General features: G+C 44.1%; 1 protein-coding gene and 1 pseudogene across 2 annotated transcripts; both read left to right on the top strand.

Annotated features, from left to right (window-relative positions):
- The first annotated feature begins 10,303 nt into the window (after positions 1 to 10,303).
- On the top strand, positions 10,304 to 13,747 carry LOC133972957 (E3 ubiquitin/ISG15 ligase TRIM25-like; annotated as a pseudogene).
- Positions 13,748 to 14,219: 472 nt separating this feature from the next.
- Positions 14,220 to 16,053, top strand: LOC133972959 (E3 SUMO-protein ligase RanBP2-like). 2 transcript variants are annotated; one of them, XM_062410590.1, is made up of 3 exons: positions 14,356 to 14,441; positions 14,881 to 14,939; positions 15,461 to 16,053. In XM_062410590.1, exons 2-3 carry the CDS (start codon positions 14,904 to 14,906, stop codon positions 15,764 to 15,766), a joined length of 342 nt encoding a protein of 113 aa, XP_062266574.1. In that variant the 5' UTR covers positions 14,356 to 14,441; positions 14,881 to 14,903; the 3' UTR covers positions 15,767 to 16,053. The 2 variants fall into 2 exon arrangements, with proteins under 2 accessions (XP_062266573.1, XP_062266574.1); XM_062410589.1 differs by lacking the exon at positions 14,881 to 14,939 and having other exon boundaries at positions 14,220 to 14,441.
- Positions 16,054 to 16,518: the final 465 nt, after the last annotated feature.

Here is a 16,518-nt window from a genome sequence, read left to right as displayed (position 1 = left end):
AAGGAGTGGCAAACTGGGGTGGTGGTTCCCCTGTTCAAAAAGGGGGACCAGAGAGTGTGTACCAATTACCGGGTTATCACACTTCTCAGCCTCCCTGGTAAAGTCTACTCCAAGGTGCTGGAAAGGAGGGTTCGGCCGATCGTCGAACCTCAGATTGAAGAGGAACAATGCGGTTTTCGCCCCGGACGTGGAAACTACGGACCAGCTCTTCACTCTCGCAAGGATCCTGGAGGGGGCCTGGGAGTATGCCCATCTGGTCCACTTGTGTTTTGTGGATCTGGTAGAAGGCGTATGACCGGGTCCCCCTGGAGAAACTGTGGGAGGTGCTGCGGGAGTATGGGGTAAGGGGGTCTCTCCTCAGGGCCATCCAATCTCTGTACTCCCAAAGCGAGAGCTGTGTTCGGGTCCTCGGCAGCCAGTCAGTTTCGTTCTCAGTGGGTGCTGGTCTCCGCCAGGGCTGCGCCTTGTCACCAATCCTGTTTGTGATATACATGGACAGGATATCGAGGCGTAGTCGTGGTGGGGAGGGGTTGCAGTTCGGTGGTCTGAGGATCTCGTCACTACGTTTTGCGGATGATGTGGTCCTCATTGGATCATCGGCTTGTGACCTTCAGCACTCACTGGATCGGCTGGCGGCCGAGTGTGAAGCGGCTGGGATGAGGATCAGCACCGCTAAATCTGAGGCCATGACTCTTAGCAGGAAACCGATGGATTGCTTACTCCGGGTAGGAAATGAGTCCTTAGCCCAAGTGAAGGAGTTCAAGTACCTCGGGGTCTTGTTCGCGAGTGAGGGTACTATGGAGCTTAAGATTGGCCGGAGAATCGGAGCAGCGGGGGCGGTATTGCGTTCACTTTACCGCACCGTTGTAACGAAAAGAGAGCTGAGCCGCAAGGCAAAGCTCTTGATCTACCGGTCGATCTTCGTTCCTATCCTCACCTGTGGTCATGAGGGCTGGGTGATGACCAAAAGGACGCGATCGCGGGTACAAGCGACCGGGATGAGTTTTTCAGAAGGGTGGCTGGCGTCTCTCTTAGGGATAGGGTGAGAAGCTCAGTCATCCGTGAGGAACTCGGATTAGAGCTGCTGCTCCTTTACTTAGAAAGGAGTCAGCTGAGGTGGTTCGGGCATCTGGTAAGGATGCCCACTGGGCGCCTCCCTTGGGAGGTTTTTCAGGCACATCCAGTGGGGAGGAGACCTCGGGGAAGACCCAGGACTAGGTGGAGAGATTATATCTCAACACTGGTCTGGGAACGCCTCGGGATCCCCCCCGTCAGAGCTGGTCAATGTGGCCCAGGAAAGGGAAGTCTGGGGCCCCCTGCTTGAGCTGCTCCCCCCGCGACCCGACCCCGGATAAGCGGATGACGATGAGCCATGAGCAGCCGAAAATACTTTGACGGTCCCAGGTACAAGATTATGAAAGAATGTTGTTTGTTTCTGTAGAAGCCACAAGTCTGTAAAACAGCATTTTGAGAAAAAAACATGTTTTACTTGTGGTGTCAAGAAGAAGAAAAACTCTTCCCACATTCCTTCTGTCTGATACCGACATCTGTAATTCTTTGGAGCTTGATGTTACCCTGGAAATGTTGACAGCAATAACGGATATCATGTCGGTTACGAATCATTCAGTGTTTCATTACATTCACCTCAGAGCAGCAATGATTTCACTTTCTGAATGTCAATCATGAGGTTTCACCTCAAATAACTTATTTGAGGTAAACACTTGAGGAAACATCAGTGTGAAACAAGGGAAACCATCTTTAGTCTGTGGAGGAGGTGGGGTTTACTCCAAACAGCGACCAGGGGGGGGATCAAGAGGTTCTGGCTTCAGCTTTTGAGCTGTCATGTCGTTCATCAGTGTCTAAAGTCTACGTTATAGAGTGAATACACTTGTAAAAGTCCCATTTTAATTATAGTGGTATAAAGTTTATCTAGCAGTATTTTATTATCCATGTTAAATTGTTGCAAAGCATCAGTCTCGCTATATACCTCACTGCACCTAAGAAACACAAGGAGCAACTACTGTCCTTTCCAAGGCTTTCATTGTATTGTAGTCTGGCCACATGACACCCTTCTGTGATTGTAGCTAAAGTTAGTTGTCAATGACTGCAGCCTACTAAGCTAAAGATGACTACAAAGCTTGAGGAGGAACATTTCCAGGTGCACAAAATCATAGTGTAATTTCTCAGAGGGTGATAACATGGCTGCTAACTTTACTGCCAGCTACAGTGAGAGGGAGTTTATCTGATGTATCAAAGTCTTGAAGCTGCTCTTACGTGAAACACATTTTCACTAAAGGCCCCAGATGTAAAGATGAGGCACGCAGATGTATATTTATGACCACCCACATGCTCAACCTCTGACCTCGGCGATCAGAGTGCCCTGCGGACGAAGGGGAAATATATTACAGCTGGAATCCGAATGGAGTCCTCGTACTGCTGTGAATAATGTGCTTTGGCTGCCACACAACAGTGCTAATCAACTCTTAAAATGCAAATGTCGGTAAGTGAGTGAGGGAGACCGCTGGTTGGCTGGCAAAGTGTTGGAATTTCCCCATTTGCTCCTCCTCTGAGGAGTTATTTTTGGTATTACCTCATGACGGGGTGCAAGTCATTCCCATTGGCTGATCCTCTCAGCTCCAGTGTCAGGGATCTGCTGAGATCTGCCTGCCTGCTGAGAACTGCGTGATCATGGTAGGAGCCTATGCAGCTAAAGATGAAAGTGCTAGTGTTCCGGCAAGTTGACATTGCCTGTCAATGCCGTCAGCAGCCCGACAGGAGAGCCGTCAACTTTATGTCTACAATACGGGGAAAACAGGTTTGTGTAAAAACTAAAGCGTCACACTGAATAAATGCTGCAGCTTTCTCATTGTATCATGATAAAAACGAAAATAACTACAATCAAAGGTCTAAATTTATAATCAAACAAAAGTCATCCATCATGTCATGTGACATACACGACTTGTTATAAATTGTTAATGCTATACATCCTATAAATGCCTACAACAATTTTCACCTAAACCAACTATATCGCATACCGACCATGAAGTCACAGACTCCACAGTTTAAAAAAAGATAGAAAACAAAGTTCACAACCAAGAGCGGCATACGTACGTTACTGTACGTCTTACCGCTGATGTTTTGTCACGATAAGTTTTGTTTTAGTCCATAAATCAGTAAAAACTGCTTATCAATAGTCTCTGTGTCACTGTACAGCAATCTGGGGTGCATACCACCACCTACTCTTCTTCTCCTCCCCTTAGTTTTAATTTGTTAACACTTTGCCAAGCTTAATAGAATGATGCGCGGACAATGTTCAGATGTTGTGCTTTGGATTGCTGGAGGTTTTTGGCTACAACAGCCTGATTTCATTAGTGATATTCACTCAAAAAGTGTATAATTTTGTTATGCAGACATAAAATCTTGTGATTGAAAAAATGTGAGTATCACTCAGGTCCAAACTGACCAGCTCAGCTCACTGAAAATAGGGCCATGTCCAACGAGCAAAACTGATATATCTGGTTAGAATAGCGGACGTGTGTGTCGCACAGCTCGATGTGTAGCTGCTAAGTGAGAAAAACCTTGTCGGTCAGATACTGTCAGTCAAGATCAAATCCTTCATCCATCTGACAAGGCAGAATGTCTTGATTCCTTTTTGAACAGCCCGCACTGGCCTAACCAACGATTCATCATTTTCCAGGTTTTCTTTCAAAGGACGAAAATATGACACAACTCTGTCTTCCAAAGCAGTGGGAGTTCAAGAATTATTTTACTTCAGCCTGTTGTTCTGATTTGAAAAAGTTGTGGGTCTTATACTGCAGAATCACACCGATAACACAGTAATCCTGCTTTGTGAGGGCGGCTGCTCGGGTTTCTATAGTGACAACACGCACCATCTCGGAAATGTGAACACAAGAGCTTTGTCTCAATTCAGCAGAGGCCCCGCTCTACGCAGCCGATGTCTCCTGCATCCTCCAACGGCAGCGTATGCCTCGTCGGCCGAACCCCAAATGAGACAGCCTGCTCTTCTAATTGCGTTACCAGCTTGTCCCGCCGGTACAGCTGTCGCCTAGCAACAAGCTACAAACAAAAAAGGGTTCTTTGGTTGATGTGCACCGTTAGCTGCTCGGTTGAGTACTCAGATTTAAAAATAAATCCTCCCGACGTTCTCACCTCACTTTTTGCCGCCATTACCTCTGTGAAAAACAATTTGTCACTGAAATGCAATGAATCATGGGATATGCTGGACCGGGATGGATCCAACCGGCCGCTGGTAAGGGGGGTGGAAGGTTGTATTTGGATGAGCCTTTAAATGGGGGCAGTCCAGCTGTGCCGCCGGGATGCAATCGATTCTATGAATGCAGCCGACAACACAGATAAGAAGTTGGTTCATTCATACCTTGTGTAAAAAAGACGTACATATCAACTCTCAATCCAATGAGGGTGACAAAACAACAGGTCACATGTGGGAATGTGTTTTCTTTTCACCTTTGCCTGCAGGCTGTTTCTGAGTGTTGTTACACATATAACCCCATGAACAGGGCCCACACAGAGGACAGCAGTCAAAACATATCATCAAAAATGTGATCGCAGCTTTTTTCCACCACCTCTCTTCGCTTATCTCCTCCCGCCTTCCGGCTTCCTGTGGTGCAGAGCGTTTCCCCGTCCCGCTCTCTGGAGGAGAGAGAGTTTCTGAGAGGAAACCACAGACTTGCCCGGAGGCCTATGTGTTGTCTTCTGTCTCCGACTGTTCTGTGCATCACTTCTTCTGTAGAAAGGCATCCAACAGAGAGATTCATAGTTTATACCAGGATTTTTGCCTGGGAAAAATCAAATGGACCGTTCATCCAGACGTCAGGATACAGCAGCATAGAACAATTCACCAACAAACTTGTACTGCCTTTTTATATGTTTTCCCCTTGTTACTTTCTTGTGACTGAAGAAATCATTTGAACCTTTTGATGTTTTCAGATCTTTAAAGACCATATATAGGATATGTCTGGCAGGTTGGGAGCAACCAGGTCATATCTGTAGAGCATGAAAAAGGGGAATACTTTATATTGAGAGGTCAATTCCCTGAAGTAGCTGATATTATCTTCACTAATCTGTTCTGTAGTGAACAAATATTGATCCTTGCAATGCGGTTTGTAGTTTTCTCGCTTAATTTCAGTTTTTTTCCCAGGATGCAGAAAGAACTGGATGCTTAAGGGACTACAGCACCCCCTATTGACAAGGGATGTAACTGCAAGGCAAAAAAAAGGAATATGAAAGTTTTATAACCTCCGCCCCTTCATGCGAGGAGGTTATGCAATGTTTTCATTGTGGTTGTTATTACAGGATTACACAAAGACGTATTGACTGCTGTCCATGAAACTTGAAGGAAGGATGCAGTATGACACAGGGAGGAACGTCTTTGTGCAGATTTGGATCAGAAAGCAGATTGATTTTACTTTCTTCAAAATTGTGAGAATAAGTCATGGATTTTAATGAAAAAATCTGGCATGTTTCGGGACTCTTTATGACTGCGACTTTGTTTATGAGTGTGCACACTCTCGCTGCTGTAATATTACAGATTTCCCCATTGTGGGACTTATCTTTTCTTTTCTTATTTTATCAACTTTAAATGTAAAATCAAGTTTTTGTTAATTTGAATGTGATTTCATAAGGAGACTGCTGGATCTCATTTTAGAGTGCCACTGTAGCTTCATGTAGTTATCTTGAGTGACATTTTGAGAACAGTCTAGCAGCGTTTTCTGTAATATTTGATTTATTTCCATTCAGTGCATTTCCTGTTGTTCAAGTTTGTTTTGTATTGTAAAATGGTTTCAAACTGGGGTAAAATTAAGGATTCCGCCACAATAACCTCCTCCATAATGATTGTATCTTACCGATGTCGGAAAGTACTTCTCAGCATTGATCTTTTGTTGTTTTTAGAGGTGTGAGAGTTCAAAAGTGAGATTATGGTCTGGGTGTGAAGGTTTCCTGTACACTGCTGTCCAAACACTTCCATGTCGGCTCATGTTATAGCTGTGCTGGGTGAGGCATGCCAGAAAATTTCAGGGTGGCAGCTCCAGTTGGATGAACTATGCTAAAAACGTGGCACATAGAGGCCAGCTATAATGGGAAAACTGTGGTAAAACAATATTTGTTATTACTTTGCTTTGATTGAGCTGCTTGCTGGTTCATGAGCTGCCACGTGCTGGTCAAGACAGCAACGTACATTATATTCAACCTCGGGGTAAAGAACTTGAGGTCATAAAATGCTTCTTTTTAGCCGTGGTTCACCTGTCAAGCTGACAGATGCTTGTTTTTGTCATCATGCGGGAACATCTCTTCTCCACTTTCCTTTTTCTCACCATCTTCGCTTTAAATGTGGTGGCCATTGTCGAGCCCCCTCGTGTCTCCTCCCTCATTCTGATCTCAGGCCTCTATATTTTTTTTCCTCCTATCGCCTGAAGCTACAAAATATCTTTCATATTTCTTCCTTTCATTCAACCTCACGACTTCCTCTACCCCCCCCCACCCCTCATGTCTTTTTTCTCCTCTTAGCTCCACATCTCATCTCAGTTTTTCGCCCCACCCCTGCCATGGCATCCGTGCCACCATCTAATCATCTTTGGCCTGTACATTAGATTTCAGACCTATTGGGATGCCACAGATGCCAGAGGGAGCATTCAGTGGAATCTCACATTGCTAGCACACACATAGATATTGGACACCTATAAATTGCACACACACTCACAAACACACACACACACACACACACACACACACAAACAATACCACAGAAGTGCCTTGCCAGGGATAAATATGTCATTCATGTATCACTACACATGCCTGGAGCCAAACTGTTAAGGTGCCTTGACACTGTTCATCATTTGGGAACCTAGAAAGGCTCCCTCTCTTCCCGTCTCTCACACACACATACCCTCACACACACACCCAAGCTCTATTTCCTCCTCCTCCATTCAGTTTTCAAATTGCCACCCAGAACTTGAGAGCATCTCAGACAGATTAGAATCAGTCATCATGATGAAATCTGGGTGTAACGCCTCCATCTGTGTGGCCGTCGTTATTCTACCAAGCAGACATGAATGAGGTTTTTGTACATCCTTTTATCTGTCTCGCACACTAACAACCTTACTTTTATCTGCAGTCGAGGCAAGATGGACAAAAGCCCACACTGACGAAATTCGGTCTCCTGCAGGTTCTTTAAGGACCTGGTGCAGCAGCAGGAAACAAATTCCCTCAAAAAATAAATAAATGCGAATTTGAAAGCCGTCCGTTGGCCACAAGCTTGGCCCGCAGTCCAGAATGGCATTCTGAAGGTGTAGCTGGATGCCAGGTTGGTTTAAGATGAAGTGGCCTGACACCATGTGAATCAAATGTTTCATTTCACAGATTCATTTGGCTTGTGTGGAGCGGCTGTGCATGAGGCCATCCCAGCTGCTCTGCAGAGCATCAGAGGGAAGGAGCCACATCAGTCTCTCAGGTGATAGATTGGAAATCAAAGTTTTAATCATACACTCTGGGCCGTTGCCTGGCAACAGACCTCCCCTCGAGGAGAAGCATGGAGGAACGTGCAGCTGAACTGCATGACATGTCAAACTGAATGTGTTGCAATCAAATATTAAAGGATACAAACACTGATAATGTTTCCCATTCAGTTAACTTAAGCTGTAGATTTTAGTACAATCTTAAAGAAATGTTTTTCCTATTAACTTTTTTTTGCAGTTTGAGAACCTTGAACATGTTTGACTGTCTACATAGCAATTGCATTAGTTCTCTTCATCACGATACAAGTCATCATTTATCTTGTTACAGCAGAGCAGCTTGAACATATTTGATGGTAACAATAGAGCTTTGAAAAAAGGGCTTCTAAGAAACTACAGAGCAGCTGCACATGTCACAAGCTGAGTCCCATATGATCATGCATATTTCCTTCTGTCTATTACACTCATAATGTAACCGGCTCTGTGCTCGGCCTGCACAAAGTCCAGTCCTTTGCAGTATAAGCCACCTCTCAAGCCAATGATAGTTTTCTGAAAACTTAAATGTGTTCAAATCTGTTGCTCAGGATTTGATTGTGGCTATTTGTGCTAATAATTCAATGCATTAATTATAGTTATGTGATATGTCCTACCCTTTGCTAATGTGGCCTGGCTGTCTTGTGATGATTAATCTTTAATGCTTTAACAACGACCAAATGAGCAGTTTAGAGACAGGGCAAAGACATCTCTGAGATTTTGGAGTAATAACTTTCTCATGCTTGGTCAGTGAATGAAGATACAGTTTCTTTTTCCGCTGCAGTATTTTCTTCTGAAAAGGGAAGAGACAGCATCTGGATCTGTTATTTTGGTGGAATCTCAGACTGTGTCTAATGTGCCTGTGCTCCTGTGTATTGAGGAGAACTTTTGCTAAGGGTTCTATGGATGATTTTCACTCCCAGTAGCATCAGCATCTCAGATATCCGCCACATTTGCAGCCTCTTTTCGTGCTCTAAGTGGGTGTTGCCTATATATCTTTGGGTGTTTTGTACAGCCCAGGGAATGTGGCCCTAAATAATGCAACTAGAACAAAAACTCATCCAGCCAGCTCCTATGCAGATGGATAGAATGTATCCGTCAAGTCTCATCTCCGGGTTGAACCTCATCCTGTCGGTGTAGAGGGTAAAAGTGTGTTTTTAACTTATTTCAGGGCAACACTTAAGGTTTCTGCAGCCCCAACATTGAAAGTGTTGCACTGTGTGTAGCCATGGTTGTATACAAACATATCTGCTCCCCAAAAGTGAAGCCAAAGCATCTTTTGTCACCTAGAGGCTTAGCTCACAAATCCTGTCTCATCCATTGTAATGCATGAGATATGTCCAAAACTAAAATGTCAAAATAAGAAAATGTACTGAAAAACTTGATGGATAGAGAGAGAGAGAGATGTATAGAGAGAAAGAAAGAGAGGGAGAGAGACAAAGAGAGAGAGAGAGAGAAAGAGAGGGAGAGGCAATGACAGAAAGAGAGAATGTGAGCAAGAGAGGGATGGAAAGATGGACACTCCTGCCTCTCACTGAATCTCCTCTAAACACTGGGTGAGAACAGGCCGCTGTGAAATGCAATAAATCCTGTGTGGAGGAAAATTCCCCTGACCAGTGTCTAAGGTAGTGGAAATCCCCTGACTAGGTGCCTCACTGCTGTGATACTGTCTACCTAACAGGATGGAACCCTTATTCTGTGATGTTTTTCTTCCAACTGGTACCGCGGACGGATGGACACAGCAGATAAAACAGAGGATGATCTCATGTCTTTCATTTCTTCTTTTTTTTTCATATTATGTCTTATGAATGCCTCTTTGTATAAGTTCTGGCTTTTGTGAACTTGCGGCCAGTTGTTCTATTTTTTTGCACCCGTGCTTGTTCCATAAACTCTGCAGAGCTTATTATCATAAAGACCAAAAAAGAAGCTCAAATCTGACAATTTCATTATTTTCAAATCTCAAGAGGAATTACCATCACACCTGAAAAACCAACAACTTCTTCCTCAAACATAACCAGCTCCTCCCAGTCAGGATATGTCTGTGTCTCCTCCCTTCACAAGAATGTGAGTGTAAAGCCTGAAACATGCTTCTGCGACTGCGTCTGCGTCTTTTCACGCCGCTGTGGCGCAAGACTCGTTTTCATTCATGCTTCCCCAACCGTTGCGCGTCTTACAAAGCAATTCCGCGCCAGAACACTAGGCGGAGTAATGCTTTTTGTCGAGACGACCTTAGAGACGCCTTCTTTCTTCTTCGTCGATTGTTTATTTACATAGCCACTGCGGCTCCTCGTAGCCTTTTTCTGGCGGACAAATCCGCCAGTCAGTGACAGGTTATACAAGTGATCATACTATCGGATATCTTCTGCCAAGTGCTCTTCTATATGGTCCATATTCGTTCTTCTAAATCTTCCGTGATTTCTGCCGGTTTTATGGGGCATGAAACCGGAAATGCAGCTCCAGAAGGGATGTAGAGCAGACCAATCACAGCCTTGCGGGCTGAGGGAGCTTGCGGAGCTTTGCCGTAAATTTTAGAAAAGGGGGTCGACACCCGTCAGCACGTAAGGAGGGATACATAAGCACGTAAGGGACCCGGAAGGGCTCTTGCGCTTACGGGCCCGTGAAAACGCAGAAGCATGTTTCAGGCTTAAGAACCAGTGAGCAACAAGCTGTGAACTGTGGGAGATGAGTCACTGCAGGGAGTGAACGAGAGGGGGAGGAGCAGAGATCTGTTTCTGTTCAGAGAAAGTGAAACTATTCTACCGTCACTGGCACCAGCTGAAATGGCACAGCAGGAAAATCAACTGAACAGAGAAAGATTCTCCTGTTCAATCTGTCTGGATCGATTGAAGGATCCGGTGACTACTGTCTGTGGACACAGCTACTGTATGAGATGTATTAACATCCCCTGGGACAAATAGGAGGACAGCGGAAGCTACAGCTGCCCTCAGTGTAGACAGACCTTCACACAGAGGCCTGTCCTGGGGAAAAACACCATGATAGATGAATCACTGGAGGAGCTGAAGAAGACTGGACTACAAGCTGCTCCTGCTGATCACTGCTATGCTGGACCTGAAGCTGTGACCTGTGGTGTCTGCACTGGGAGAAGACTGAAAGCTCTCAAGTCCTGTTTGGTTTGTTTAGCCTCTTATTGTGAAAAACACCTCCAGCCTCATCTTCAGTCAGCTCCATTGAAGAAGCACAAGCTGGTGGAGCCCTCGAAGAGGCTCCAGGAGAACATCTTCTCTCGTCACGACGAGGTGATGAAGATATTCTGCCGCACTGATCAGCAGTGCATCTGTTACCTCTGCTCTGTGGATGAACATAAAGGCCACGACACAGTGTCAACTGCAGCAGAAAGGACTGAGAGGCAGGAGAGCTCGGGCGGAGGAGACAAACAATCCAGCAGGGAGTTCAAGACAGAGAGAAAGAAGTGAAGCTGCTTCAACAGGAGGAGGAGTCCGTCAATAGCTCTGCTGATAAAGCAGTGGAGGACAGTGAGGAGATCTTCACAGAGCTGACCCGTCTGCTGGAGAGAAGAAGCTCTGATGTGAAGCAGCAGATCAGATCCCAGCAGGAAACTGAAGTGAGTCGAGTCAGAGAGCTTCAGGAGAAACTGGAGCAGGAGATCACTGAGCTGAAGAGGAAAGACCATGAACTGAAGCAGCTCTCAGACACAGATGATCACAACCAGTTTCTACACAACTGCCCCTCACTGTCACTCAGTGAATCCACACACTCACCCAGCATCAGGATCTGTCCTCTGAGGAACTTTGAGGACGTGACAGCAGCTGTGTCACAGGTCAGAGGTCGACTGCAGGACATTCTGAGTGAGACAGGGGCTGAGATCTTACAGATTGTGTCTCAAATGAATGTTCTACAGCCACAACCAGAGCCAGAGACCAGAGCTGACTTCTTCAAATATTCACAGGAAATTACACTGGATCCAAACACAGTAAGCAAACATCTGTTATTATCTAACATTAACAGAAAAGTAACATATATGAGAGAAGACCATTCTTATTCGAATCACCCAGACAGTTTCACTGGTTGGCCTCAGGTCCTGAGTGGAGAGTCTCTGAGAGGACGTTGTTACTGGGAGGTGGGGGTGGATGTGGGAGGAGGAGTTAATGTAGCAGTCACATGCAAGAATATCAGCAGAGCAGGAGACTCACTTGAATGTGTATTTGGAATCAATGATAAATCTTGGGTGTTATATCGTGATGGAAACAGATATATCGTTTATTACAACAGCATGTACACTCAGGCCCTCCCACCATGACTCTCCTCCACAGATTCCAGTCCACATTCACTCAGCCTCTCTATGCTGGAGTTAAGGTTTATTATGGATCCACAGCTGCGTTGCGTAAACTCAAATAGACTCTAGTCAAATCTTTAACTTCTTTTGTCTCCATGTTTGTTGATCAAAGTTCGTTGTGGTGACGTTTCTGCTCCGCACAGAGGTTAGCTGTTAATCAAACACTGACCCTCCTTTATCACACATATTAAGCTCTCACTTTGTGTTTGAAAGAACTACTGTTTTAGAACCTGTATCGATCCTGATTAGTGTTGCAAAGGGGTGGAGCATTTTCTGGAAATTTTCTGGAAACCTACCATGGGAAGTTAAGCTCAGGAATTTCGGAAGTGTTGACTATTTTTTTGCAAAAATTAGCCTAAAACAGAGAACTTAAAGAAAGTTGAAAACAAGGCTAGGCATGCCTAGCTCCTCTGGACCCTGGATGCAGCTAGTTGGGAACATTGTCTGCCAGAAAAGTAAACCTATGACTTTGTGTTGTCGCTGGACATCTTTGTTATTACCTAGCATATTGACTACTTGTTACACTGACGCCATGTTCATGTTAATACCAAGTTCATTTGAATACAGTAGGAAACAAGTTTCTTTCAGCATGATCAGATTCCTTTTTATACAGAGTATCTACATATACTTATACACACATACATATAAATATACTGTATGTAACTAGTCCAATCTAATAATGAATTAATGACTGAATAATTGATCAATCTGATTTGTTATCCCTGTCCCTCCTACCAGGATGCCCAGTTAAACACAGGAGCAGAAGCCCCCAGCAGCTCTGCAGTTTCCCCAGAAGAGGAGACCCCAGCTCCGTCATCCAGCAGCTCAGACCCTGCAGGCAACACGTCTCCGCCACAGGAGCTGACCCCGGAGCAACCAGTGGAGACTTGTAGTCAAGCTCCCAGCAACACAATCAGCAGCAACAGCGTTCCCATTGACCCTACAACAAAGAAGACCTCAGAGCCGGAGTCCAACACTGAGGCAAAAGCTCCTGCGACTTCTACAACTGGTCAAGGTACAGAGCACTTTTCCCAACATATATAACTAACTACCTTTGATAATCTTACATGTTTGGTGTAAATATAAGTAGCAGCCGGCTTGTGCCACGTTCAGACCAAGCGACTTTTATAGGATAATTAATCTTCTTTGTTCTCTTAAACTCAGATGTCGATGAGTTCCCCAATAGTTTCTATTCTGGTTTATTCTGAAAAGTGTTCAGAAAGAACAGTTTAAATGCTACTTACACATTCATCTGTTTATAATAACCTCAGAATAAAGATCACAGTAGCTGTTTTTTACGTACTTTTACTTTTGATACTTGAGATTGATTAATGTTAACTTTTTACTACCACCACAGACCTCTCCAGCGTTGGCATCAAATTCTCATTTGCTGAATTTACCAAAAAAACTGAAGGTTTTGCATTTGGATCTACAGGTTGGCTTCTACTTTGCATATTTTTAAAATGTATCTACCAAGGTATTGCCACAACGAGATAATATCACTACATACTTAATGTTTTGTCTTTCTCACAGACTCCAGCTTCTCGTGGGCAAAAACTGCAGCGACAGTGTTAGGGAATGCAGTGCCCTCAGCACCAAAGAACTCGTCAAAAAATATGGACATTCATTTTGGAACAATATTGTCTGTACCAAAGGTAGTTTAAAATGCTGAGCTTCAACATTTGTTCCATTTTTTTTTGCTCAATGAAGACCCCAGCTCACAATGTAACTGTGTCTCTCAGGTAGAGACAAAGTCTGGAGAGGAGGACATGGAAATTCTGTTTAAGGAGCGTGCCAAGCTGGACCGATTTGACCGGGACCTCAGTCAGTGGAAAGAGCGCGGAGAAGGTGACCTCAAAATCCTCTTCCATCCGTCCAAACATTTCTACCGAATCCTGATGCGGTGAGAGAGAATGCTGAGGGTTTGTTTAAACCACTACATCACGGAGGCAATGGAGCTCAAACCTATACCCGCCTCAGCTAACTCGCTGAAATAGACCGCTACCGACTACTCAGGTACACATGCTGCGGATATGATGTCAGCTTCTGCAGTTATGACACTAATCTTTTCTTCAGCCTGGTGTATATTAGCTAGATTCAATAGGTTTTGTACAGATGCAGATCTTACAAAAAGTTTCTGATGGTAGAAATTAGCCAAAAATGCCTGTTTCTTTAAATTGTTTTGTGCCGACATACATTTTCAGCTGTAATCATGACATACTCATTTTTCCAGATGGCTTTGGTGAAGTCGAGCAGCTGTCGGCAACTTTCAGAACCGCTAAGATAGCTCAATCATTCAAAAAGAATGACACTAGGCCGGGGCTCTGGCCTAGTGTCAGAACCGACTAGGCCAGAGTCCCGGCGATGACTCGTCTGTCTTGTCACCACATATGTCTAGAATTCAAGAGCACTCCAGAGACAGTAACCCGCAGATGTTCCTCAAAGTGTCAGCCAACAACCAAACACTGGGCACCATCACCATAGAGCTTTTCTCCCATATTGTGCCCAAGACGGCAGAGAACTTCAAGGTTCTCTGTACCGGGGCGAAAGGCTTCGGACTGCGGAACTCCGTCTTCCACAGGGTCATACCGGACTTCATGCAGGTGAGGAGATGACTGAACTTGTGCAGAGCTGCATTTCTTGATGAGCATGATGTGGTTAGAGCTAACAAACCTACGCTCTCCTCTCACTGAGTGGTGTTTGCTCACTGGTGTTGACGCGACTCATCTGTAATGATAGACCGGACTACGGATCTTATAGCTCAACAGTAGCTGAGTCTGTCAGTGTAAATCTTTTCAAACAGTATTGTGATCATTCATCTGTTTTCGCCAATGCCTCAAATCTCATGTGCACTGTCATCATAAAGTTTGGTTTGAATATCAAATTTACACACGGTAAAATAAATCAGTGTTTCATCTGATTGTAGTTCAATAGTTCTTGTAAAACTATTATTTTTCCATTTGTGTTTCTGTCATTACTCCCCAGGCTTTGCGTCACAATAATTTATTCTGAAACACCCTGGTTTTCTTTTCTTTTTGTTAGAAAACTCCTGGGTCATCCAGCACATGAAGCAGCCTTACGCCTATATCATGGAATGTGATGTAAATATAGCTGATGCTTGTGTTAAAATTATGTGATTATTTTACTAACTAAGTTACTGAAATGGCACCTACACCTCGGCCAAGGCCATAAGTGCACTCTTCCTGCAGCCCTGGATATCACGGTTGACATTTCTTAAATAATTGTTTAACCCTCGGACCTGTTTCTGTCAAATATGCTTAAACTTTTAGATGCTTGTGAAATAATGCTGATTTGAGACGTTTCCTACTTTTCAATTTGTTGTGCTGTGAAAATCATGCATGGGAGTTTTCATTGCCTGCACAAAATCATACACAATCATTGATCTTCGCCACCTACATTTTTTTCACACCTTAATCCAAGATATATTCCCTGAGATAATAACGAAAATGCCCAATATCACAAAAATTCCTGGATCTGCCTTTTAATCTGAATTTACTCCAATTAAATGGGGTCCATTGTTGCATCTTTCCACCAAGTTTGGAGTGAATCTGTGAAGTTGCTTTCGTGTACATCATTAACAAGAACCCCATTGGTCTCTTAGGGTGGTGACATCACAAAAGGGGACGGCACAGGAGGCAAGTCCATCTATGGCAGCAAGTTTGAGGATGAGAACTTCGACGTTCGGCATACTGGCCCAGGAATCGTGTCAATGGCCAACTATGGGCGCGACACCAACAACTCCCAGTTCTTCATCACGCTGAAGAAAGCCGAACACCTGGACTACAAACATGTGGTTTTTGGTTGGGTGCGGGACGGCATGGACGTGGTGCAGCAGATGGGGGAGCTGGGCACGAAGGGAGGCGTGCCCACAAAGAAGCTGGTCATCACAGACTGTGGACAGCTGTAGTTCATTTTTAATGTTCAGTTCAGGTTATTAAGTCGAGGTAATAGGGGACTTCTAGAAAACGATGTGTTCCCAGTGTGGTTCATTCTCTCCTGCTAAAACTCAAACCACGCTCATCACAGGACGACTGGTCAACACCTGACTCCAGTAGCCTTGAACTAAAAATTATTTTAGCTTTAGACAAAAATAATTTTTATTACCTTGGTGTCGTACTCTGGTTGCAGACTTGTTTATTGTTTCTGTGTTGCACTTGTATCTTTATTATCATCTTTCAATAAATACTCTTTAATTATAAAAAAAATGCATATGCTGGTTGTCTTCATAGGCTCCACTCTGGTATTTTAAGTCTTTACTATAAATATAATTTGAGGTTTTTATTTGAATACACACATTGGTTTTGAACGTGATCTTGTGATATTGATTATTGTCAACGCTATCAATTGCCAATTACACTGGGAACATTTTATGAAAAAGCCCTAAAAGTTAAATACAAATCCTTCGAAATAAAATAGGGCCTCTCACAGGAGGTGCTCGGGCCCTAATAATAGTCCTTACAATTTCAATAGGGCCTCAATGTCTCTCTGTCTCCCACTCTGTTTGGTGCTCGGGCCTTATAAGTAATGCAGCCTTGGTTAAATTAACTGTATGTTTTCTCAGCTGCTGAATATGGTTTCTTGGACATTCTGCAATCAATCGGTCAATTTGTATATTGTTTACACTGCCATTTGTCATTTGTCAGAATTATTGCATATTTA

Source organism: Platichthys flesus, chromosome 17 (genome assembly GCF_949316205.1).
Source record: "Platichthys flesus chromosome 17, fPlaFle2.1, whole genome shotgun sequence".
In the NCBI taxonomy this organism is placed as follows: Eukaryota; Metazoa; Chordata; class Actinopteri; order Pleuronectiformes; family Pleuronectidae; genus Platichthys; species Platichthys flesus.
This window is presented reverse-complemented; position numbering and strand designations above follow the sequence as displayed.

Coding starts and splice junctions, on each gene's coding strand:
- LOC133972959 (XM_062410589.1), top strand. CDS start 14,229: ATGTCTAGAATTCAAGAGCACTCCAGAGACAGTAACCCGCAGATGTTC. Junction 14,442..15,460: donor TCATACCGGACTTCATGCAG/GTGAGGAGATGA, acceptor TTGGTCTCTTAG/GGTGGTGACATCACAAAAGG.